This window comes from Chroicocephalus ridibundus, chromosome 6 (assembly GCF_963924245.1).
Source record: "Chroicocephalus ridibundus chromosome 6, bChrRid1.1, whole genome shotgun sequence".
Lineage (NCBI taxonomy): Eukaryota > Metazoa > Chordata > Aves > Charadriiformes > Laridae > Chroicocephalus > Chroicocephalus ridibundus.
In genome coordinates this window covers 58,368,081-58,389,634 of record NC_086289.1, presented here as the reverse complement: position 1 = coordinate 58,389,634, position 21,554 = coordinate 58,368,081, and the positions used below count along the sequence as shown (strand labels likewise).

The 21,554-nt window shown below is 62.3% G+C and overlaps 1 protein-coding gene across 2 annotated transcripts in view; it reads left to right on the top strand.

Annotated features, from left to right (window-relative positions):
• The first annotated feature begins 2,111 nt into the window (after positions 1–2,111).
• Positions 2,112–21,554, top strand: part of LOC134517479 (diacylglycerol kinase gamma-like) — a 28,713-nt gene continuing 9,270 nt past the window's right edge. Inside the window, exons 1-20 of one of the 2 annotated variants that reach the window (XM_063339017.1) lie at positions 2,112–2,368; positions 8,480–8,752; positions 10,920–10,996; positions 12,341–12,506; positions 13,308–13,547; positions 14,863–15,033; positions 15,152–15,201; positions 15,353–15,427; positions 15,521–15,640; positions 16,693–16,810; positions 16,988–17,076; positions 17,511–17,627; positions 17,753–17,851; positions 17,975–18,088; positions 18,184–18,257; positions 18,385–18,459; positions 18,548–18,633; positions 18,843–18,932; positions 19,342–19,502; positions 21,038–21,102. In XM_063339017.1, coding sequence (XP_063195087.1) covers positions 8,686–8,752; positions 10,920–10,996; positions 12,341–12,506; positions 13,308–13,547; positions 14,863–15,033; positions 15,152–15,201; positions 15,353–15,427; positions 15,521–15,640; positions 16,693–16,810; positions 16,988–17,076; positions 17,511–17,627; positions 17,753–17,851; positions 17,975–18,088; positions 18,184–18,257; positions 18,385–18,459; positions 18,548–18,633; positions 18,843–18,932; positions 19,342–19,502; positions 21,038–21,102 — 2,054 coding nt within the window. In that variant the 5' untranslated portion in view covers positions 2,112–2,368; positions 8,480–8,685. Of the gene's footprint in view, positions 2,369–8,479; positions 8,753–10,919; positions 10,997–12,340; positions 12,507–13,307; positions 13,548–14,862; positions 15,034–15,151; positions 15,202–15,352; positions 15,428–15,520; positions 15,641–16,692; positions 16,811–16,987; positions 17,077–17,510; positions 17,628–17,752; positions 17,852–17,974; positions 18,089–18,183; positions 18,258–18,384; positions 18,460–18,547; positions 18,634–18,842; positions 18,933–19,341; positions 19,503–21,037; positions 21,103–21,554 lie in introns of those variants that run through there. The other variant, XM_063339018.1, reaches the window with a different exon arrangement.

Here is a 21,554-nt window from a genome sequence, read left to right as displayed (position 1 = left end):
CCCCAGCAAAGGCAGCCTCCTTCTGTGGGTGCAGAGCACTTCAGGCCCCACGGTCAGGGCTTTTGGGCCTGGGGATCGGTGTTTAAGGCACCCATAGGTAGCTGTTGTCCACCCAAACCACACCTCCGGGGTCTTTCCCACTAAGGGAATCAATCCAGGGGGTGAATCCGCTGCCCGCAGCCCTTCGAGGGAGGCAGGAATGTGCAGGGACAGAGCATGCAGATCTGCAGGAGAGAGACATCATCACTGAGGCTTATGCCCAATCATAATAATTTTGTCTTTCTACCATTTTAATTTACTAATTAATCCCTGGAAGGAATACCTACTTGGATGTGGAGAAAGAATAAAAGTCTCTCATCTGGGTGTGCTGGGAGTGTTTCACCAACAGCCTGGGCAAAGCATTAGCAAACCCAATGCAGAGTCGGGGAGTGCAGCATCTCGGCTTGGCCATCAGCTTCTCGTGGTGGGGCTGGACTCCCCTCCTGAAAACGATATTCTTGCACCACTCATGCAGGGCCATTTCCAACCCCTGGCAAAAGCTGCGGGAGCTCCCAGCCATCTGGAAAGCCCCGGGGAGGGGAGGAGGGCTGCTGCCGGCCAGAGAGCATTGCTGGAGGTAAGAGCACATGCCGAGTGCATCGCTCCCGCAGGGGCCGGCGTCAGCCCTGAGCTGGGCAAGGTTTCTCTCTGTGAAACAGACTCTGTGTCTGCCAGCTGAGCCTTTGCAGGAGGCATTTCACCAGGTCTGGTTGGTTCTCTCCCTGCCCAGCCCGGAGTCGATCTGCCCCGGTAGCCTGGGCGAAGGTAATAGTGGGTGTCCAGCCATGAGCCTTCCCCGTTCTCTTCCTCCTCCTCCTCTCACCCACAGGTTTGGCAAACCTCCACCTCCCTGCGGAGAGACCTTCCCAGGATGGAGGGGAAGTGACCTGCAGCCATCGGACAGGACAAGGACAGGGCTGGGACACTCGTCTCGGGGGTCTGGTGTGGACTTCGTGTAGGTGTGGACACAGGTTACAACTCCTGAGGGAGACAGTCAGCGTGGATGGGAGCTGGGGAGCTCAGGGCCCTCTTTCCACTGCTCGGCAAGGTGAGACTCCTCTGTGCTTCGCTACAGCCCATCACCAGGGGCCAGCGGGTGCTTTGAAGGGATGCTCCTTTTGCCCAGGCACAGATGACATGAGTGCCACCATGTCCCCTTAAACTGGCATGACTTTGGGGTCTCTGTCATCCTCGGCATCCCAGCCAAGAGCCCCGACGCATCTCTCTGGGGTCCCAACCAGGAGGGAAGGAGGGAAAGTGGGGCTGGGACTGGAGCCATCCCAGGTGTAGAGCAGGAATGTCATACGGGACCAGCACTCAGAGTGGAGCTATAGCTGTGTATTCGGTTCCTCTCTGCCTGTTTCTCTCGAGAAAGTTCAGTTTCAGCTGTCAGTCTGCTTCTCTTGCTTTTTTTTGAAGCTGGAGAACTACGTACATGGATGGCGTCTCTAATTAATATAAATATAGTGAAACATAAATAATAGACATGCCTGAAATAGTGTCACCCCCGAGCAGGCAGGCATACGCGTCATGGAAAGAAAATAAAAATGCTTTTTATCTGTTTTGGCAATTTTTGTTTGTTTGTTTTCGGTGGTTTGTTCCGTTCCTTAGGAAAGAGCAACCTTTGCCATGGGTGAATCTGTTCAAAAGCGGGAGAGGCCAAGGTGCAGGGGGGCAAAAAGCCCCAGGGAAGAGAGCGGGACGGGGATGAGGATGGGGATGGAGAGACAGGGATGGGGAACGGGAATGGGGATGGGGATGGAGAGACAGGGATGGAGATGGGAATGGGGATGGGGACGGGGAGCGGTGGGGCTGCGGGGCACGGTGCGAGGCCGGTGGGAAATGGGGAAAGTCCTGCCGCTATAGGGGGGGTGTGGGGGTGTGGGAATTCGTAATAAATGAGTTTTATGATGGAAAGGCGGCTCCCGGTCCTCCTCGCAGGTCGGCTGCTCCCCGCCACGGCGCTTCCCGGCGCTGCCCCGGGCCCGGGGAGGGGCGGGGGCGCGGTCGGGGCCGCCGGGCTCTTCCCCCCAACTCCTCCTTCTCCTCCTCTTCCTCCTCCTCCTCCTCCCCCCAGCCCTCCCGGCCGCCCGCCGGTGCCGGTAGAGGCGGGCGGAGCGGAGCGGAGCGGGCTGGGCCCGCTCGCATCCCCCTGCATCCCCCCGCCGGGCTCCGGCTCCGCCTCGCCGAGGGAGCGGGGAGCTGCCGGGCTGCCCAGCCAGGCCGGTAACCGGCAGCCCCGGAGCCGCCGCCGCCGCCGCCGCCGCCGCCGGAGCGACCTGGCCGGTCCCGCCGCCCGCCACCGATGGCACCGCGCTGCCGCCTCCAAGTAAGGGGACAGAGGCGGCGGGACGCGGGGCTGCAGCAAGGGGTGGAGGGGGGGGGACCGGGGACCCGCCGTGAGCTCGCCCCTTTCCAGCCGTGGGAAAATCCGGCGACCCAGGCGGGACAGCCGCTCGCCCAGCCGCCACCTCCCGCCCCGGCCGGGACCGACTTGGTGGCCTTCGCCCCCCCCCGGCCCTCGGAGCCCGCGACCTCGGAGCCCCTCACCGAGCCGGTCCCGGCCCCGTCCCGAGGGCTTTGGGCCGGGTTTGAAGCGGTTTGGGCAGCGGGGACAGGCGCCGAAGGAGCGGGACTGTGCTGGGGCACGGGAGCTGGGGTCCCCGGATGGCCGGGTGGGGGACTCGGATACTGAGAAAAGGGACCTTAAGGGTCGGGAAGGACAGGGCAGCATCCCCTTGTCCCCCAGGGTGGAGAAGATGGCTGCCACCAAGCCTTTAACGCAGCCTGGGGGAGGCTACGCACTTCACTGGTGTCTCAACGTGTGTCGGTTCTCAGCTTTGTTCTAAAACCACACACCCTTTCGATGGGCAGAGAAACGGTCCGAGTCAGCCATTCCTTCATGTTGCCAGGCCAGATAAGCTCGTTAGTGTCTTTCTCATTAAGTAAAAATTGCTGGGGCCTTTTGCTTTGGAAGGCAGGAGGGCCGTGGAGGTGTTCAGCACGCCTGGCCAGTGGAAAGAGGCTGTCTGCAACTCGTTCTTCAGGTTGTTTCAGGGGATGAAAGGGGAGAAGAAGGTATTTCAAAGCTACTGGAAAGCAGCACTGTCCCACGCAAGGTGCAGTTAACCCCTGGGACTCGCTGCTGCAGGATTCCCTGTGCCGGCAGCGGGAAGCCCTGGGTTTGGAGATGTGAGCTGATGGAACTGGGGGGCCAGGGAGGATCCCAGAGAGGATCCCAATCCCCAGGCTGCAGGGACAGCCACGGACTGCCTCCCCATCTGGTGTGGGAAGGGGCTTTTCTGGGACACAAGCTCCGGTCTGGCTGGGACCTGCAGGGGAGGTGGCGAGGGGATGGGTCTCGCTCAAAAGGCATCCAAGCTCGGATTCAGTCTGCTCCAAACTCAGACAGCAAAATTATTCTCTAAAAAGGCAACGGTAGTAAGTTGGGAAGTTGTTGGTGTCCCCAGGGTGTGAGCCGAGCTGCCCTGGGCCCGGCGGGCTGATGACAGGACGGGGGGGAGTGAGCTCCAGGAGGGCCGTGCTGTGTCCCTGCTGTCCCCACGCAGCTGGGCTGAGCCGAGCTCTCCCAGTTCCCGGTTGGGAGTCAGTACCTCTGCAGCCTGATCCCAGGGCTGGAGGGCCGGCCACAGCCACCCTCCCCTTCCCGTGTCACTCTCCAGCTGGGCAGGAGAGAGCACCCGCTGGTGACAGTGGCAGCAGACAGATGTCTCTCCCCCCCGGGCTTTGCCAGTCTCTAACGCAGCGGTCAGGGAGAGGGGAGCATCTCTTAGCGAAACGCTGCTCCGCTTGCTTAAAAGCTGCCAGGGGAGGATGCCCTGCAGCCGGGAACGGGCATGGGCAAGGTGCTCCTGGCAGAGGTGTGTGTGCAGGGTTTGGGGTCGTGCACCAACCGCCGCCGCCTCTCTGTTTGCTGGACCACTGCCGATGGCAGGGGAGCGGGCAGCCAGCACGACACACCGAAACGCAGCTATTCCAGGTGGGAAGCTCGGGGATGGCAGGCAGAGGCTCACAGGCAGCTGCCTGCCCGGGTGCTCCAGGCACCCCTGCCAGCACGTTTCATTGCTCCGGTGCCATGAGGGTGCTCGGCACCCAGAGCAAAGGTGGTGCAAGGGCTGCGGTAGAGAGCAACAGGTGGGGAGAATGGAAAAAGCAGATCCCGAGTGTCCTCTCAGGCTGGTAAAATGCAGAAAAGTGCGTTCTCCTGTCATTGCAGAAAATAGTTTGAGCGTGACTTGGTTGGGGTTTGTTTGCTGCAAGTGGGACAGGAGGGATTTACACTCCACCCACCGCCTCAGGGGCTTCTCCCCAGCCCAACACAAAAATAGGCTGATCTTTCCAAAAGATGGGGGGGGGCGGACTGGAAAATGCTGTTCCTGCAGGGACCCACCGTGCTTCTGCCCCTGGAGAAGGTGTTGGGAGTGACTGTGGCTTTCAGCGGGCGCAGCCAGGGATGGATGCAGGGAAGAGCCCGGCTGCAGGCCGTGCCGTACCCCACTGCTGTCGGAGAGCTACAGCCTCTGCACGTGCGAGTGTGCGTATGCGCAGCAGGAGCTTTCCCTCCTCGCCCTGTCTCCTGAAGCTTGAGAAGCCGATGTTTTTCCTTCCCAAAGGGCATCTGAAGCAGAAATCTCCAGCGGGCAGGGCATGCCCTTGCAGCCCCATCTGCACGCCCCTGCGGAGCCGGTCAAAGGCTGGAGGCTCTGCCAGAGCAGCCACTCTTCTGCCATGACCTGAAGGCTGCCGTCCCACCGCTTGAGGTTGTTCTGCCCCAGCTTGGGCAGAATCAGGTCTCCGTCACTAACTTCGGTCCCGGAGAAGGCAGGCAGGAGCTGGTGGAACAAGCTCTCCCGTGGCACTGTGCTGTGTGCCCGGGGAGCAGCCCAGGAGCTGGGTCCCCCGTCCTCGGCAGCACTGGGTGGCCAGGGGATGGCCGGGAGGCTCATGGGCAGGGGTGGCTGGTTGGGAACACGGCTCCTCTGTCCTCCCATCACTGCTCCCAGGAGCCCCCCAGCCCCAGACACTGGGGGTGCCCATGGGCAGCCCTTTCTCGTGGATACCGAGACGTGCCCACGGACCGTGGCTTGGCCCTGACACTGCCTGCCCGGGCCCCGCTTGCTGGCGGGGAATGGCCCATCGCCAGCTTCAGCCTGGCATCTTCTTTGTTGATGTGAGTGTTTCAGGCCCTACATGGCCGGGCCCTGGCTCCCACCGAGCTGCGACTCTGCCCGCACCCGGCGATGCTCCCTGCGGTGGGCATTTCCTTCATCACCCCTCGCCCGGCCCCGGGGCCAGCAGGATGCTCCGTGCGGGGTCTTCCTTAGGGCTTCAGCACCAGCCGATCCCCTGGGAGGGTTTGGAAGGCGCTTGGAGCCCTCCCGCCTTCCTCCTCTCCATCCTCCCCCGGCCACTCCAGCCGCCCTGAGTCACGCCGGTGCTGGCAGAGCCCACGCGCGCGGCTGGCGGGCACGGAGCGAGGAGGGGGAGAGGGGCCGCGTCCCGGTAAGCGCTTTCAGGCAGGGTAATCCGGTGTTATTTGTAACACTAGTAGGGGAGCTATTTTTAGAGAGAGGCAAATTTGATTTAATAGAACATAATTTGCCGCTGACAATTCAGAGGGCGGCCAAACGAGCAGCAGCTGGATTCCTAAGGAGGCTTTTTCCTGCCCTTCCTGAAATCCAAGGCTGACGTGCCAGAAGTGGCATTTGTTATTCCAGCAATTGCTGGGGGAAAGCCCCTTGGGATGGCCCAATTAGCTCCACTTTGCTTTCCTTCCATTGCTTCGTGCCGCCCCGTAACCCGCTGTTAAAAGAAGCGAGGGATTTTTTTGCTGCCGTCCGTCGCGGGAGGGCTCAGTGCACCCGAACTCCTTGGGGCAGCTGGAGCCAGCCACGTCCCCTGCTTCGCCTTTTCTTCTGCAGGCTCAGCTAGCTCTGCTCTCTCAGCCTCTCCTTGTATAAATTGATGATAAAAAAAATAGGTTCTGATCAAACAAAATAGCTAATTTGCCAGGAATCAGAAAGCCTTTGTGCACTCCTGGAGGGTTTCTTACAGACTCAGTTCTGGACCAGCCTCAGAGATACCTCGGGACAAACCTGTCATCCTGGAAAGGTGCAAACACCATATTCCAGTTTGTTGTTTCTCCAAGCTGAAGATCCCCAGAAAACCGAGGGCAAGACATCGGGTAGTAGTTTTTTTTCTAGCCCTAAAACCATTGTGTCCAGCCTGTCCCCACTTGGTGACATGGGGCCAAAGAGCCGCTGGGATGAGCTGGAATGGCCACAGGGCCGAGGCGAGTTGTCACAGGGGGGCATTTCCCTTGGAGATGTGTGTTGTCCCCACATGGGTGCCCCAAGGGCAGAAGAGTGTGGGCATGTGGCATCGTCCCCCCCAGCCCTGGGGCAGCTGCCCCCCCCCCCTCCCTGCCCCGGGCAGGAGCAGCAGAAGCATCTTGGGGGGTCCCCAAGCCCCTGCCAGCTCAGCCCCCCGCTGTGCTGCTGGCAGCCTTGGAGCCACGTTTCACTGCAGCCAAGAAGTCCCAGGCCATGGGATGGGACTACTGAGGACAAGAGCCCCCGCGGCTGTGCCCCCCGGGGCCGTCCCTGCTGGCGAAGGGAAGGGAGAAGGGCAGGAGCTTTTCCAGGCAGCGGCATCTGCCCAGCTCTGAGAACATCCTCGGGCAGCAGCGTTCCCAGCGGGACACGGCTCCATACCCAGCAATATCCAGGGGGCCGGAGCAGCTCCCGGCAGCGAAGCAGGGTGTGCTCCGAGCTGTGGCTCTCAGGAGCAAAGGGCCGAGCAGGACTAAGCACAGCTCTGTCGTCGAACTCCAGCAAACGCATGCCCGGGGTTTGGTGGGCTTCTCTCCAGATGTGCTGTCGCTGCCCGCAGCTGGAAAACTCCTCGGCAGCCATCTGGGTGGGTGCTCAGCCCTCTGCTGCTCGCTCGGGGGTCACCGTCCTCCCCGTAGCCCCCGTGGAGGGGTTTGCAGCTCCCCCTCCTCTGCCACCACAGGGCTTTGCCCTTGGGCCGTGCCTCACCCTAGAGCACTTGCAGCGGCTGGACTTAAAGCCAAAATAACATTAGGAAAGAAAATTGGTTTTGCTGGGGACCAAGCAGTGATGCTCCCCTGACTGCATCCCAAAAGCCCCCAGAAGATGGTCACATCTCCTTGCTGGCACCAGGGCTGCCCTAGGCGGCTGGGGTGAAGGAGAAGGTCCATCCCAGAGACAGTTCGGGGGGAAAATCCTGAAGATGAGAGGGTTACGTGCCTGCCCCTGCTGTACCCCATGTGTGACCGTCCCTGGGGACACTGGCTGGGGGTGATGTGGCACATAGGATCTGGAAACTCCCCAAAATGACTTGCTCGCCTTAATCAAATGCCTTTTCCCATGAATGGAAAGGCGCCATGGGCAACCCAGCCATCCACAGGGGCTGCGGGTGCTCCCCGAGCATCACCCCAAGTCGCGTGGCCCTTGCCAGCTCATCCGTGCTCCGCTTCCTCCAGTCCATCAGCTCAGGCTGGTGGAAACTGGGAGCCAACGCTTAGCAGGGAGACAGCCCTAAAATGGAGATCAAATTGCTCTCCTCCTCTCCGTGAAGAACTGCCGCATCCTCGGGATGCTGCCCTTTCCCCTGTGACCGATTCGGTTAAGTGGAAAAGCTAATAAATTGTGAAGCCCGCAAATGGATGGGCTGGAGAGGGCCGCTTGCTTGGAGGCCCTCTGACACTTCCTCTGCAGCGCAGGTTTTTCCCTCACCCAATTTTGAACGTGGATTTTCGTTTACAATGATTCTCGGCAGCGGAGCCAGCTAAAGGTCACCACCAGCTTCGGAGACGGAGGCGCGAGCTGGGAGTTTCCACTCCTTCAGATCCCCTGCCTCCGGGCACTGCGTCTCCTCTAATTAATTGTGTCCTTCCTTCTGCTCCTATCACGCTGGGCTCCCCTGGAAAATGCTGGGGGTAAATAAGGCGACAAGCTCCTTTCCCTGTCCACGGCGTTTGCCTTGCCTCTGTCGAGCTGTGGCCGGTGTGGGTGGCACCGCGCTGGCTCCATGGCAGAGGGCTCCCCCGGGGACACCAAGCCCTGGGGACGGTCACACAGCGAGGTGGTCTGTGTTCCTCCTTGCGCTCCCCGCTCAGGCTTTCTGCCAGCCCCCTGCTGCGGCCAGCGCGCTCCCCTCTCCCTTCCCGTGGGGCGCCTGGATTCAGGGGTCCCCCACATCCGTGGCGGGGACGGTCCCCAGCGGGGAAGGCACCCTGGCACCCCATTTCCAACCTCACACACCCCCTGCACCACCCCCACTGACCCCCCCTGCTGCCACATGCGACTTGTCCCCCCCGTGGCAGGGCAGCCTGCGCAGGCAGGAGCCAGCTGGGCACCGCTGACCCCCTCCTCTCTTTCTGTCCCTGCTCCAGGGAGGAAGGTGCTGACCCGCTGCTCTGAAGCTCCAGGTTTTGCTGCCCACGGGCTCGGTGGGATGGTGCCCGCTGGCCGAGAGCCCCCCGCGCCCCTCGTGGTGCCAACGTGACCACGCAGCTGGCCAGGACGCGTGGCACCGAGCTGGGCACGGGAGAGCGCAGCAGCTCGTGGCCCCCCTCCATTTGGGGCCCACCGCCCCAAGATGAGCGATGGCGGGTGGATCTCGCTCAGCCCCACTGAGTTTGCCCAGCTGCAGCAGTACACGGACTGTGAGTACCCCGTGCCCGCCCCCCCCGCACATCCCCTGGGACAGGGAGAGGGGTTTTAAAAAGTCCTGTTGGTCTGTGCCGGATCGGTGTCCTACACATCCTTGGTGTCCTCCTGGAGAACTACATGACTTCTTGGGTTTTTGGATGGGGAGGCTGGGAAGGTCCCTGACCCCCATCACCAGCTGGGTGGGGGACAGCAGAGGAGTCCCCGTGCCTGCACACCCGGGAGGATTTAGCTGACACAAGCCCCCCCCTGCTTTCGGGGACGCACACGTGAGCACGGCTCGGTCCCTCTGAAGGCGGCCGGCTCCCACGTTTGTTAGCGAAGCGAAATGCCAACAGGGAAAGCAGACTGGCTTTTCCTAAACACGCGGAGCTGCTCCACGGCTCGCCTCAAGTTGCCAACCCTCTGCGGTAATTTCACTTAGTGCTTTTGCAGAGGAACACTTTCCTGCAGCTCCTGCCAAGGAGAAAAGGTTGGCGGCGGTGCCGTGGGGTCCTGGGGCTGGGAGCAGCTGGGGAGGGAGCCTGGGCAAAGCCCAGGGGTCCGAAACCGGGTCCTCAAGGTCCTGCCTGCCAGAGAGCCGACGTGCGGGTGTGCTCACAGCGGCGGGCGATGGAGAAGCGGTGCAGCCCGGGGAGTCACTGAGAGCAGGGCAGGATGGGCAGGAAAGCCCAGCCGGGACCACGGGACGAAGGGAGAAGGGGTGTAAAATCTCAGGGGCATCGCTTTGCAGGGGTGGCACGACCCCAGGGTGAGCAGACTCCTGCGGCTGCGCGGGAGAGGAGGCAAAGGGGACCCCATGAGCCCCCCGGGGCTGTCCTTGGGGGCTGCTGTGCATCGTAGGGGTGAGGTGAGCCGGGTCAGGGCTGGCAGTGCGGTGAGGCAGGGTCTCCCAATCCAAACCACCAGTGCAAATCCAGTGCAAGCTGCCCCGGCCCCCTGCCTGCCTGCCAGACGCCCCAGGCAGGGCTGCGGGCAGAGGTGCGTGTGCAGCATCGCTGTCTGCATCTCCTCCTGCCTCACCGGAGAACGGGCTCTGCTTGCTTGAATCACAGGCCGTAAAATGCCATCTGTAATGCTGAGCTCAGAACACATACAGCATCTTCGTTTCATTAATGAAAGTTTGGCGAGCAAGGCTGCAGTGCGGGGGGCTACCTCCTGCCTGGGAAGGTGGCCCGGCACTGGGCCGGGTAGCAGGGCTGGGGGGTCTCCCCAGCTGGGCTCTGCGACCCCCAGACCTGTCCTAGGTATCCTGGACAGTCGTGGTCCAGCACCGAGCTCCATCCCCGGTGTCCCCAGCTGGGGGGAGTAGAAGCCAGCACAGCCCCCTACTTGGAGAGAGGATTTCACAGTAATTAACAGGGCTGGCGTGTCCAAGAGCCATTTAAACAGATGTGCCTGGAGATATGTGTGTGAAGGTTAGGGCTCAATGCTCCCTTCCCTTGATCTTTTTTTCCATTTTTCCCTTATTTCTCCATTTTGGAAGGACCGATGTCCCTCTAGCCAATCCATCCCTGAGCACACCCAGCCAGAGAAACTCACGGGCCATTTACTATTTGTGTGGAAGTTTGCATGGGACAATACTGTTCTATTTCCTGAGCCGGTTCACCTCGTCCCTATGATGCACAGCAGCCCCGAGGACAGCCCTGGGGGGCTCATGGGGTCCCCTTTCCCTCCCAGTCCTCTCCCTCCTGGCACCTCCTGGAGATGCCGATGGGCAGCCCAGGGCAGGCTCCAGGGACGGCTCGGGCTGTCGAGGGGGTGCCAGCAGGTTCTCAGCGCGGGGGCAGCCCCCCGAAGCCCGTGCGGAGGGGCTGGGGCAGGGACGGCCAGGCTTTGCGCTCGGCATCCCCCCAGGGAGTATTCTGGGCTGTCCTTGCCCAGTGCCGCAGCTTCGCTCTGGGTCTGCATTTATTTACATACAGGTAGGAGGAAGAGGACCCATCTCTGCCAGCCAGCTTTACATATATGCCCTGCCCTTCAAAGATGGGGCTGGGGCTGGGGCTGGGGGGAAGCAGAGCACAGGTGGCCCCTTCCCAGGCACGGAGGGAACCAGAGATTGTATATCCAGCAGATAAACTCGTCTCCACCGTCCTACTGGTGGTCTAATGGTGAAGGGGGCTCGCCGGCACCCTGCTCAGTGCGATGCCTTTGTTTCCCCAGACTCCACCAAGAAGCTCAAGGATGTCCTGGAGGAGTTCCACGGGGACGGCGTCCTCTCGAGGTACAACCCCGAACAGGTATGGCCCTGTCCCCTCCAGCCTCCCCCCATGCTGCTGGCCGCTCCCGGCCCCCCGCCAGCTCCCCCAGCCCAGCTCCCGCAGGCAAAAGCAGCCGGGAGAAGGCAGGTCTGTCTGCCTGTCTGCCCCCCGTCTCTCCCCATGGCCCTGCTCCCAGGACTGGGAAAGATGTTCCCACAGATGGGGAGCATCTTTCCCAGCCCCTGGCCATCCCGGGGACCAGGCTTGTAGCACGGCCATCCCACCGCGTCCCACCGATGCTGCTGGGACCCCACAGCCACGCTGCCATCCCGTGCTGGCTGCAGGCTGCCCTGCTGAGAGCCATTTGGGGCATCTCCTTGGAGGCAGAAGCCGGGAGGGATTTACTCTCTCTTCCCCCAAAAGCAACTGATTTTGCTCTTGCCAGTGCGGGGACAGGGGAAGGCCCTGTGCCTTCTTGCTCTCACCTGGGGAAGGCTGGGGTTATTTTTTCCAAGTGGTGCTTTCAGAGAGACCTATTAGTGTGCCAGCAGGACAGAGCCTTTCACAGGGGCTGTAATCACTAGAAATGAGGCGAAACACAAAAAAAAAATCAGTGGGCTGAACGTGGAGAGGAGGGGCAGCAAAATCACCCCGCTATTCAAGGGCATCACGGGACCTTCGCTCCAGCTGCGGCCACAAAAGCCATCGGGAAGGCAATGTCACGATGCGATGGGGACGCCCAGCGGGGAAGGAGGAGGCGAAGAGACCTTGGGAGGATGATAGTCCCCAGGGGCTGGGGGTGGGCTGGAGGGTCCCGCTGCTCTGTGCCCTGCCCGGGGGGAGCGGGAGGCTTTCAGAGCACAGCTCGTAACACCCCTCTACCTCCAACACCCCCAGCCTCCTTTGGCTTTGCCAGAAGGTCTGTATTTACTTCCTCAGTTGTTTGCCAGGAGCTGAGCACCCGGCTCCATCAGAGCCTCCTGCTCCTCCAGCGAGCTGCCCACCATCTGCGGGGTCCGCTGGCTGCAGACCCCCGGGCAGGCGAGCTGGCTGCTGCCCTACTGCCCGCAAATGCTGTCCCACCGTGGCTCTGCCCTTCCCTGCTGCTGCCCCAGCTCCTGCTCCGGCTGCCGGGGCTCCCGTCCCCTCTCCCAGCGCTGCCGGCCCGGCTCAGCCCCGGCAGCCAGCTGGCACCGGGGATTTCTGGCCCGGTCACCACTGCTGGGATTTGGGAAGCCGGCAGTTTTGGGAAGGGCTCTGCAGCTGATTTGCCCAGTGAGGGGGACCACGGCACCGGACACCCCCCCACCCCGCCACTGGAAGCTCTGCATCCCCATGGAGTGCCCAGGGCACCTCCATCCTCCTCCTCTGTCCCTTCCCCAGCCCATCGACTACGAGGGCTTTCGCCTCTTCATGAAGACCTACCTGGAGGCGGACGTGCCCGAAGAACTTTGCCAACACCTCTTCACCTCCTTCAAGCGTAAGATATGCCAAGCCTCCCCTGAGACCCAGCGCCAGAGCCCCGGCGTCTCGCAGCTCAACACCCTCGGTGAGCCAGCCCTGCCCCTGCCACCGTGGCACCGCCGCACGTGGGGCTCGCTCCCACACCGCCCCACGGGGACGAAGGTTGTGGGGTGCCACCCACAGCGGGTGGCAAAAGGGCCAGCACACAGCCCGGCTTTGTCCCATCTGATGGACGGGCTCCTAGGGCCCCCACACTGCTCCAGGGAGGAGAGGACTTTCCGCAGGGTGGGGGACCCACAGGGCGCCATTGCACTGATTCCCCCCTTTCCTTCGCACGTTCAGAGCCCAAGTCACTCGATGCTGGCATCTCCATCCAGACCGAGGTGGCCTGCGCCCCTGTCACAGGTACTGGCACGGGTGGCCACGTAGCGTGCGGCTGCCCCCGGAGCAGGGGAGGTGTGCCGGGCACCCAGCTCCTGCCGGCCCCGGCCCCTGCCCGGCTGGATTCGCAGCGTGTGGAGACATCTGCTGAAAGGACTACAAACTGCAAAAGAACAGGGAGAACCCTCCCTGGGCGCTCAGCTGCCACGTGGAGGCATGGTGGTGGGGGGCCACGTCCTCCCTGCCTGGTACCAAGCACTGCGGTGGCCGGCACCCAGGGATGGGAGCGCTGCTGGGAGCCACTGGGCCAGGCAGGAGGGTGAGGGGCAACCAGCGATGCCCCTCGGAGAGCCCTGGGGTTGGGATGCTAGCTGGCTTTTAGGGGCTAGCAAAGAAGACCCAGGGCAAGCGACCAGCACGCAGGCAGGGTCCCTGCAGGAAGGGGTTTGCCAGGCACAGGCAACCCTGGCATCACGCTGCCCACGAGCGTCTGTCTGCTTTGCAGGGATCAATGGGAAAACGCTCCTAAGTGCCCTGGGACGACACACTCCTGAGCCCAAGAGCTGCCACAGCAACACGGCTGAGCCACAGCCGGCGTCCCTCACCCCGGCATCGATCCCCAACGCCTCCCCCAGCTGGTCCAGGTCATCCTCCCAGAAGTCCACCACCGGCACCCCTTCTGCTCACAACTCTTCAGGCTCTTCAAAGATCTCCTCCGGGTCCCTGCTCAGCCCTCAGTCACCAGGTGAGCTGCCTGGGCCTCCACGGGGGACACCGGCAGTGACAAGCCCTCCCCGGTTTCCCAAGCCGCAGAGCCACATTTTGCTGGTCGGGTCCCTGGCATGGTGACGGTGACCTTCCAAACTCAGCGGGTTTGACATCTTGACACCTTTGCTTTGCAAACTTAGAGTTGCTGATCCCACCCCACAGAGCCAGGCAATGTCTTAATTACCTGGCAGCAGCTTCTAGCGAGGGGGGATCGGAGCGGTGAGTCACGGCTGCCTCCAGCCCAGCTCCTGCCAGCCACTGACGAGGGAGCGCTGGGAAGGGCCCCTCTGCCAGGAGCAGCCATCTGCTGAAGGCTGCCGCCGGCAGCGTGGGTTGTCCCAACGCCCCGGCGAGCCGCCCCGCCGCCAGCCGAGCTTCTCCCTCCTTCTGGCTGGGTGCTTGGCCCCGGCAGGGCACGTCCCTGTGGGTTCCTACCGCTCACTCATCCCACCCGCATCCACAGTGCTGGAGATCACAGGATCACAGAATCGTAGGGGCTGGAAGGGGCCTCTGGAGATCATCTAGTCCAACCCCCTGCCGGAGCAGGGTCACCCAGAGCAGGCTGCACAGGAACGCGTCCAGGCGGGTTTTGAATGTCTCCAGAGATGGAGACTCCACCACCTCTCTGGGCAGCCTGTGCCAGGGCTCTGCCACCCTCACAGGAAAGAAGTTCCTCCTCATGTTTAGGTGGAACTTCCTATGGTCAAGTTTGTGCCCATTATCCCTTGTCCTGTCCCTGGACACCACTGAAAAGAGCCTGGCCCCATCCTCCTGACACCCACCCTTTCAGTATTTATAAGTGTTGATAAGATCCCCCCTCAGTCATCTTCTTTCCAGACTGAAGAGACCCAAATCCCTCAGCCTTTCTTCATAAGAGAGGTGTTCCAGTCCCCTCATCATCTTGGTAGCCCTTTGCTGTCCCCTCTCCAGCAGTTCCCTGTCCTTCTTGAACCAGGGAGCCCAGAACTGGACACAGCACTCCAGATGTGCCCTCACCAAGGCAGAGTAGAGGGGGAGGATGAGCTCCCTCCACCTGCTGGCCACACTCTTCTTGATGCAGCCCAGGATGCCATTGGCCTTCTTGGTGGGGGTCTGCGCCCCAGGGACCAACTGGCAGTGCCCAGGCCTGCTCCTGCCATGGCGCCCAGCCCCGTGTTCTCCACACCTTGCCCGCCCCACACTGAATGGGTCCCTGCCCTGGAGTTCACAAGTGCTGCCAGCCCCGTGTCCCAGCTGGGGACGGCTCCTTGTCCCCCTGTGCATGGCCTTCATCCCTTGCCCCCTGCCCGCAGGCACGCGGAATGTGGAGAAGAGGTTGCCCTTCAGCCTGCGGAAGAGCCATAGCTCCCTGAAAGCCACCCCTCCGCCACCCCCCACCCCCCTGGCCCAGGTGGTCCATCTGAAGGACATCGTCTGCTATCTGTCCCTGCTGGAGAGGGGACGGGCGGAGGACAAGCTGGAGTGTAAGTGGGACCCCGGGGCCATGGGCTCCCACCCTGCAGCCCCGGCACCGAGCGCTGGCTGCCCAGGGTGCCCCGGGGCTGGGCTCTAACCGGCCACCGGCGTCTCTTCTCCCTCCAGTTATGTTTCGCCTCTATGATACTGATGGAAACGGCCTCCTGGACAGCTCGGTAAGCTTTGCCTCCGAGAGAAAGCCGGGGCCACTTGGGGGGCCAGGGACACGCCAGTGCCCGCTCTCCAGTTTGGGGGCTTCGGGCTGGACACCCTGCTCGTGCCCGAACTGTCCCTAAGTGCCAGGCACCGTCGTCTTTCTGTGCTCAGGAGCTGGATCGTATCATCAACCAGATGGTGCATGTGGCCGAGTACCTGGAGTGGGACTCCACCGAGCTGAAGCCCGTGAGTGCTGGGGCTGGGGCTGCCGGGGGGTCTCTCGTCAGCCGGGGTTCACAGGCAGCATCACCGTGTCACCGCGTCTCTGCCCTCCTCCAGATCTTGAAGGCGATGATGGAGGAGATCGACTACGACCATGACGGGACCGTGACGCTGGAGGAGTGGATCCGGGGTGGCATGACCACCATCCCCTTACTGGTCCTCCTGGGGATGGAGACGGTGAGTGCCGGCGCGGGGACCTGCTTCGGCCGCATCCAGCCGCCCTGCCTGTTCCCGGAGGAAAGCCCGGGGCTGGCAGTGATGGAGGATGCGCAGGGACCACGGGAGGGCACCCTACCCCCGGCAACGCGCCACATGCCCGTCCGGCACCATACGCCCGTCTGGCACCGCATGCCCGACCGGCATCGCACAGCCTCTCGCCGGCCCCCGGCCCCCCCCAGGCACCCCCACCCTGCCTCTGCTGACCGGCCTCCGCCCCTAAATCTTCACAAGCTCAGTTTTGAGCTGCCATCGTTGCCAGCTGCCATGCACAGGCAGGCTGGGCTCGCTCCTTGGTACCGTGACATCCCGCGGTTTGATGAATATTTAGCCAAAAAATAAGATGAGCACCTAAAATGCCAGCTCCTCTCCTGGGGTGAGCTTCAAAGAGCAGAGCTGAGGTGGTTTGGGACACCCCCTTATTTCCCCATGTTGTTTTTTTATCCTTTTGGGCTTCAATTCATCGAGGTCCATTCCAGGCCATCAGATGATGGGGAAATCTGGGAATTGCAGGGAAAATCTGGGTTTTTGCTCCCCTGGTGTTTTGCCCAGCCTGGTGTTTGCTTCCCACGGAGAGGCGGTGGGGGGACAGGTTTTCTGGCAGGAAGATTCAAGAAAACAGGGAATTTTAAATGCCTTGTGCCTGGACCCAGATGCAAGAGGCTTGCTTTGGTCACCCTCTGGTGGCAATGGCCTGGCCCCAGATGTGGAGTCATCCTTCCCGTCAGCCACTGGCAGAGCATTCCTGCAGCCAGGCTGTGCTGAGGGACCATGGGCAGCCAGAGCTCGGTGCCTGGAGCTGGACATGCCCAGAGAGCAGGAGGACGCGGTGGCAGGGATGCTCAGGAGAACACCAGGGAGAAGGGGAGTAGGGAGAGCCCGTGGTCCTGCTGGGGGTGAACTCCCGCAGACATGTTGGGGGCTTTTATGGGATGAAAAGCTGATAAAAGTGGTGGGTTAGGACCCCTGGCAGGGGAGTGACGCCCCTGGCCCTCCTCTCTCCTGCCCTACAGAACGTGAAGGACGATGGGCAGCACGCCTGGAGGCTGAAGCACTTCAAGAAACCCGCCTACTGTAACTTCTGCCGCACAATGCTGCTGGGGGTCCGCAAGCAGGGCCTCTGCTGCTCCTGTGAGTCGTGGACCCTTGCCGGACTCTTGCACTCCCAAACCATCAGCTCCCACCCCATCCCAGCACCCCGGGGAGGACGGACTGGTCCCTGTCATTGTGGGTGCCTGGGGTGAGCGGGGAGGGGGCAGTGCCCGTGCCGGGGGGGTGATGCTCACCACCTTCTTCTCTCCTGCCCAGTCTGCAAGTACACTGTCCATGAGAGGTGCGTGTCCAAAGATATCGCCTCCTGCATCAGCACTTACGTGAAATCCAAGAGAAACACAAGCGTGAGTAGGCAACTGGCACGTTTCTGAGCTGGAGGGTCTCCCGCAGAGCCCTCCTGGAGGCAGCACTGCAGGCAGCAGCTGCCCCCTCGGCCTCCTGCCCTCATCCCCCATGACTTTTTCCTGTGGGATTTGCCCCTCAAGTCCTGGGTAGCAGCTCGTGAACATTCTCAGCATCCAGAACCTGGCAGAGTGTGCCCTGTCCCCAGCCCCCAGGATTCGCAGGACCCCCAGCCCTGAAGTTGCCCACAAAGGGTGACCCCGATGTGCTGCATGGAGCAGCAGGGAAGGAAGGCAGCTGTGCGAGGGGCTGGTCGGTGTGCCTGCACAATGGACCACCCTCCATTATCACAGCGGCAGCTCTTAGCAGAGAGGAGACGCTGGTGGGTCGGTGTGTGCTGCGCCCGCAGTGCCTCCCCCCTCCCCGTGCCTTGCAGGTGATGCAGCACACCTGGATCGAAGGCAATTCCCCCGTCAAGTGCGACAGATGCCACAAGAGTATCAAGTGCTACCAGGGCATCACCGGCCTGCACTGCGTCTGGTGCCAAGTCACTGTGAGTACGTGGGTGCGGGGAGCCCGGGGTGTCCCCACACGGCCGGCCCCGGGGGAGTAGAGGCTCCCAAACGCGATATGGCCCAGTGTCCCCTGCCCGACGTCCCTTCCTCCCGTGCCCTCCAGCTCCACAACAAATGTGCCTCCCACGTGAAGCCGGAGTGCGACGGGGGCCCACTGCGGGACCACATCTTGCTGCCTTCCTACATCTGCCCTGTCGTCCTGGTAAGTGCCCCCTCCTTGCTGCCGGGCGGCAGGGACCCGGCAGGGCATCACCACAGCCAACCTGCCTCCCCCTGCGCTGCCTTCCCGGGACGGCGGGCGCATCCGCACCTCTGTTCCCCAAAGGACAGGCAGTCCCACTGCCGGAGATCGGAGAGCGACTCCCCTGCTAGCACCAGCCCCGAGGACAACCAGGGCTTCAAGTTCAACTCCACCACGGTGGACGGGCAAGGTCTGCAGGTAGGCTCATGCCAGGCTGCTGGGAAGCTCTGCCGGGGGTGCGCGCTGAGCCCCGCGGCGGCCGGGTATTCACAGCCGCCCTTTGTGCCCTCCAGATCAGCCCCCGGCCCGGGACACATCCCCTCCTGGTGCTTGTGAACCCGAAGAGTGGAGGAAGGCAAGGGGAGCGGTAGGTGGGGTCCTGCCCAGGGAGAGCATCTTCCTGGGGTCGGGGGCTGCCGGTCCCTCCGGCTGCCCCGGCGCCACTCCGGGAGCGGGACTCGCCTCCGCTGCATCCCTCACTCCTCTTTCCCTAGGGTCCTCCGGAAATTTCACTACCTGCTCAACCCACGCCAAGTGTACAACCTGGACCGCGGCGGGCCCGCCCCAGGGTATGGAGATGCTGCGGTCGATCCTCTGCCCCCTCCCACCGGTCCCTGCTCCCCCACGTCATCTCTTGTCTCTCCTGGCTTTCTGCAGGCTGAGCTTCTTTCGGGACACTCCGGATTTCCGTGTCCTGGCCTGTGGAGGGGATGGCACGGTGGGCTGGATCCTGGACTGCATAGGTGAGCGAGGAGCAGCCGTGCTCCCACAGAGCATCGTCTGCCCACGTCCTCGGCAATCCGCCATGGGCTCCCAGTATTCCTCCAACGAGAGCAGGGCCAAGAGCATCGCCCCTGGGCTCCCCCTGCCTGGGGTGCCAGCCAAGAAGGGACCTGGAGAGGAGGGAATGAGCCCTTTCAGCCCCAAACCTCTCTCTCCCCTTGACTTGCAGACAAGGCGAACTTGGTGAAGCACCCACCGGTGGCCGTCCTGCCCCTGGGAACGGGCAATGACCTGGCCCGATGCCTGCGCTGGGGAGGAGGTGAGGCCGGGCGAGCATCACCCCGGGGGCAGCCGGCCCACGGGGACCATCCGGTGCGGCTGGGTGGGTGCTGTCTTGGGGGAGGCCCTGGGCTTCTGGGGCTGCACCTCAGCCCTGGTGCCTCCTGATGGTGCCTCTAACCCCTTCTAAAAAAAGCAGGTCCCGCTTTCTAAACCCCCATCGGCCAGGTCTTGCCCAACAACCTTTTTCATCTGGGAGGGCCAGGCCGTTAGCTGGAATCGCTGCCGCCGCTGAAAGGACGAGCCGGCCATCTCACTGGAGCCGTAGCAGCAGCCCCAGGCTGCCCTGGGTGCTCAGCACCCAACTGCCTCCAGCCCCACGGGACATGGCTGCGCTCCTCTTCGTCCTCCTTCACCCTCCTCAGGGACCCACCTTCTTTCCCTTACAGGCTATGAAGGAGGCAACCTGATGAAGGTCCTGAAAGACATCGAGCACAGCACGGAGGTGATGCTGGACCGCTGGCAAATAGACGTCATTCCCAACGACAGAGAGACCAACGGAGACCCTGTCCCGTCCACCATCATCAACAACTACTTCTCCATCGGGGTGGTGAGTACCACAGGACAGGGGTGGGTCCAGAGGGCAGCCCAGAGCACGTCACACACGCATTTTAGCTGGAGAGAGAGGCACAGCGCAGGGCTAGTAATTGGTGCCCAGACCGTGCCATGCCCACTGGCATTGCCTGGCCACGGCAAAGCGGAGGGAAGAGCTCCAGAGGCCAGCGGAGCACGGGAGCTGTCGCCCCAGCACAGCCACAGCCTCAAACCCACCCAGATCAGCAGATTCCCAGGGGCATTTCCCACCGGCTGAGTGGGAAATGCCTTGGCTGCCATGAAGTCACTGGAACGATCCAGCCCGGTGGGTGCACTTGAAGGACGCCAGCCCCCATGCTGCCCTCCCTGCCTCCTCCTAGACTCATCCTTAGCCCTCTTCCGAGCCAGACCCGAGTTAATTCCCAGGAGCAGGGGCTGGTTCCTCGTGACATTCCTCAGAGACCACAAAAGCCTTTCTAAGCGTTTGGTGAAACTCGGCATTTGAGCTTGAGTCTCCCAAGTCAGGGACTCTCCCTCCCTGCTCCTGCTTGCTCATGTTCCCAACCTCCCTTCGCCTCCTGACATTGCTCTTCTGGTTTTATTCTTATTTGTAATGGCAGCGCTTAAATGCATAAACAGGCATGGAATCACTCTCTTCCCAGCTGGGAACGTTGCAAGAGCAAGTGTGTGAGGAGCTTAAATGAGGTTCAGGGAAGTCTGGGGTCCCGGGGATGGGTTGAGATCTGCTGGCCTCCCCACCTGAAGCATTTGCCGAGATGGCACCCATGGGCAAAGCCCTGCTTTGGTGCTCGGACCTGCTTGCCCCATGTTTTCTTAAGCCAGGGAGGTTAGGGAGCCCGGGGAGGACGGCAGCTCCTTGCCACGGGGGCTCTCGCCAGCCCTGGGGGTCGATCCTGGGAGCAGCAGGGTTTTGGGGGAGTGGCAGGGTGGAAGGTGCTTCTCTCCCCAGGGCCTTGCAGTGTTTCTGTCCTGGGCCATGGGTGCCCGAGCGGTGTGCCCGGTGTGGGTCACCCGCGTGGCGGTGCTGCGGGATGCTTCTAGTTTCACATCAGCTCAGGGGATGTCGCTGCAGGTCGCATTTGGTGACAGCTTCTGAGTCAGGCCTAAACGCCCCCCACCCTGCGCAGGAGAGGTTGTGATGAGTTTCAGGAGAGCTGCCACCCTGCCAGGGCAGCCGCCGGGGTGCAGGGTCCTGGCGTGTCCCCAGAGCCCCATTGCCCCACCAGTAGCTCCCTCCCTCAGCGTCACCTCCCTGCAGAGCCCCCGTGATGAGGGAAGGAGGACAAGTGCACTAATTATGTCTCACTTAAACGAGCCCGTTCGATGCTTTGCAAACAGCCCAGCTGAGGGTCCCTCTATCATCTCGGCATGGCCCCCGCACTGCACCCCTGTGCCACGGGGGCTGGCGGCGAGGATGAAGAGCAGAGCCCCCATATGCTGGCGTGTGCTGGTGGGGGGGCAGAGCCGGGGTGGGGGTGTTTCCATTTCCCTGCTGCGCCGCCGACGTCTCTGCGCTCCCTCTCCCCGCAGGACGCCTCCATCGCCCACCGCTTCCATGTCATGCGAGAAAAGCATCCTGAGAAATTCAACAGCAGGTAAGGGCCGCCCGTGGTCCCCACCACCTCTGCGGGGCTGCCTGGCGTCCCCAAAAGCTGGGTGCAGGGGGACACCCCGCCGCTGCCATACATCGTGCCGAGGGGGCATGCCGGAGCCTGTTCCACTCTCCCCATGGGACTGGCAGCACCCCGAGGAGATGGCACGGTGTTTGGCCAACCTTAGGGGGACGGGCAGGGGACACGCCAGGCATGGTGGGTTCCAGGGTGCTCCTTCAGGCCCCGTGCAGCATGGTAGGCTGTTCAAACTTGGCCGTGCACCCAATTACGTTCATTCGTGCTTTATAATTAGCACTGAATTCCAAGACCGGCAGAAGCAGGCCAGGCAGCAAGGGCAGGGCAGGCAGCAGGTCGCAGCTCGCTCCCGCTGTGCTCCGGGTGCCTGGAAATGGCCTGATGGCAGCAGGAGATGTGGCTTGCAACCCCTGTCCCCA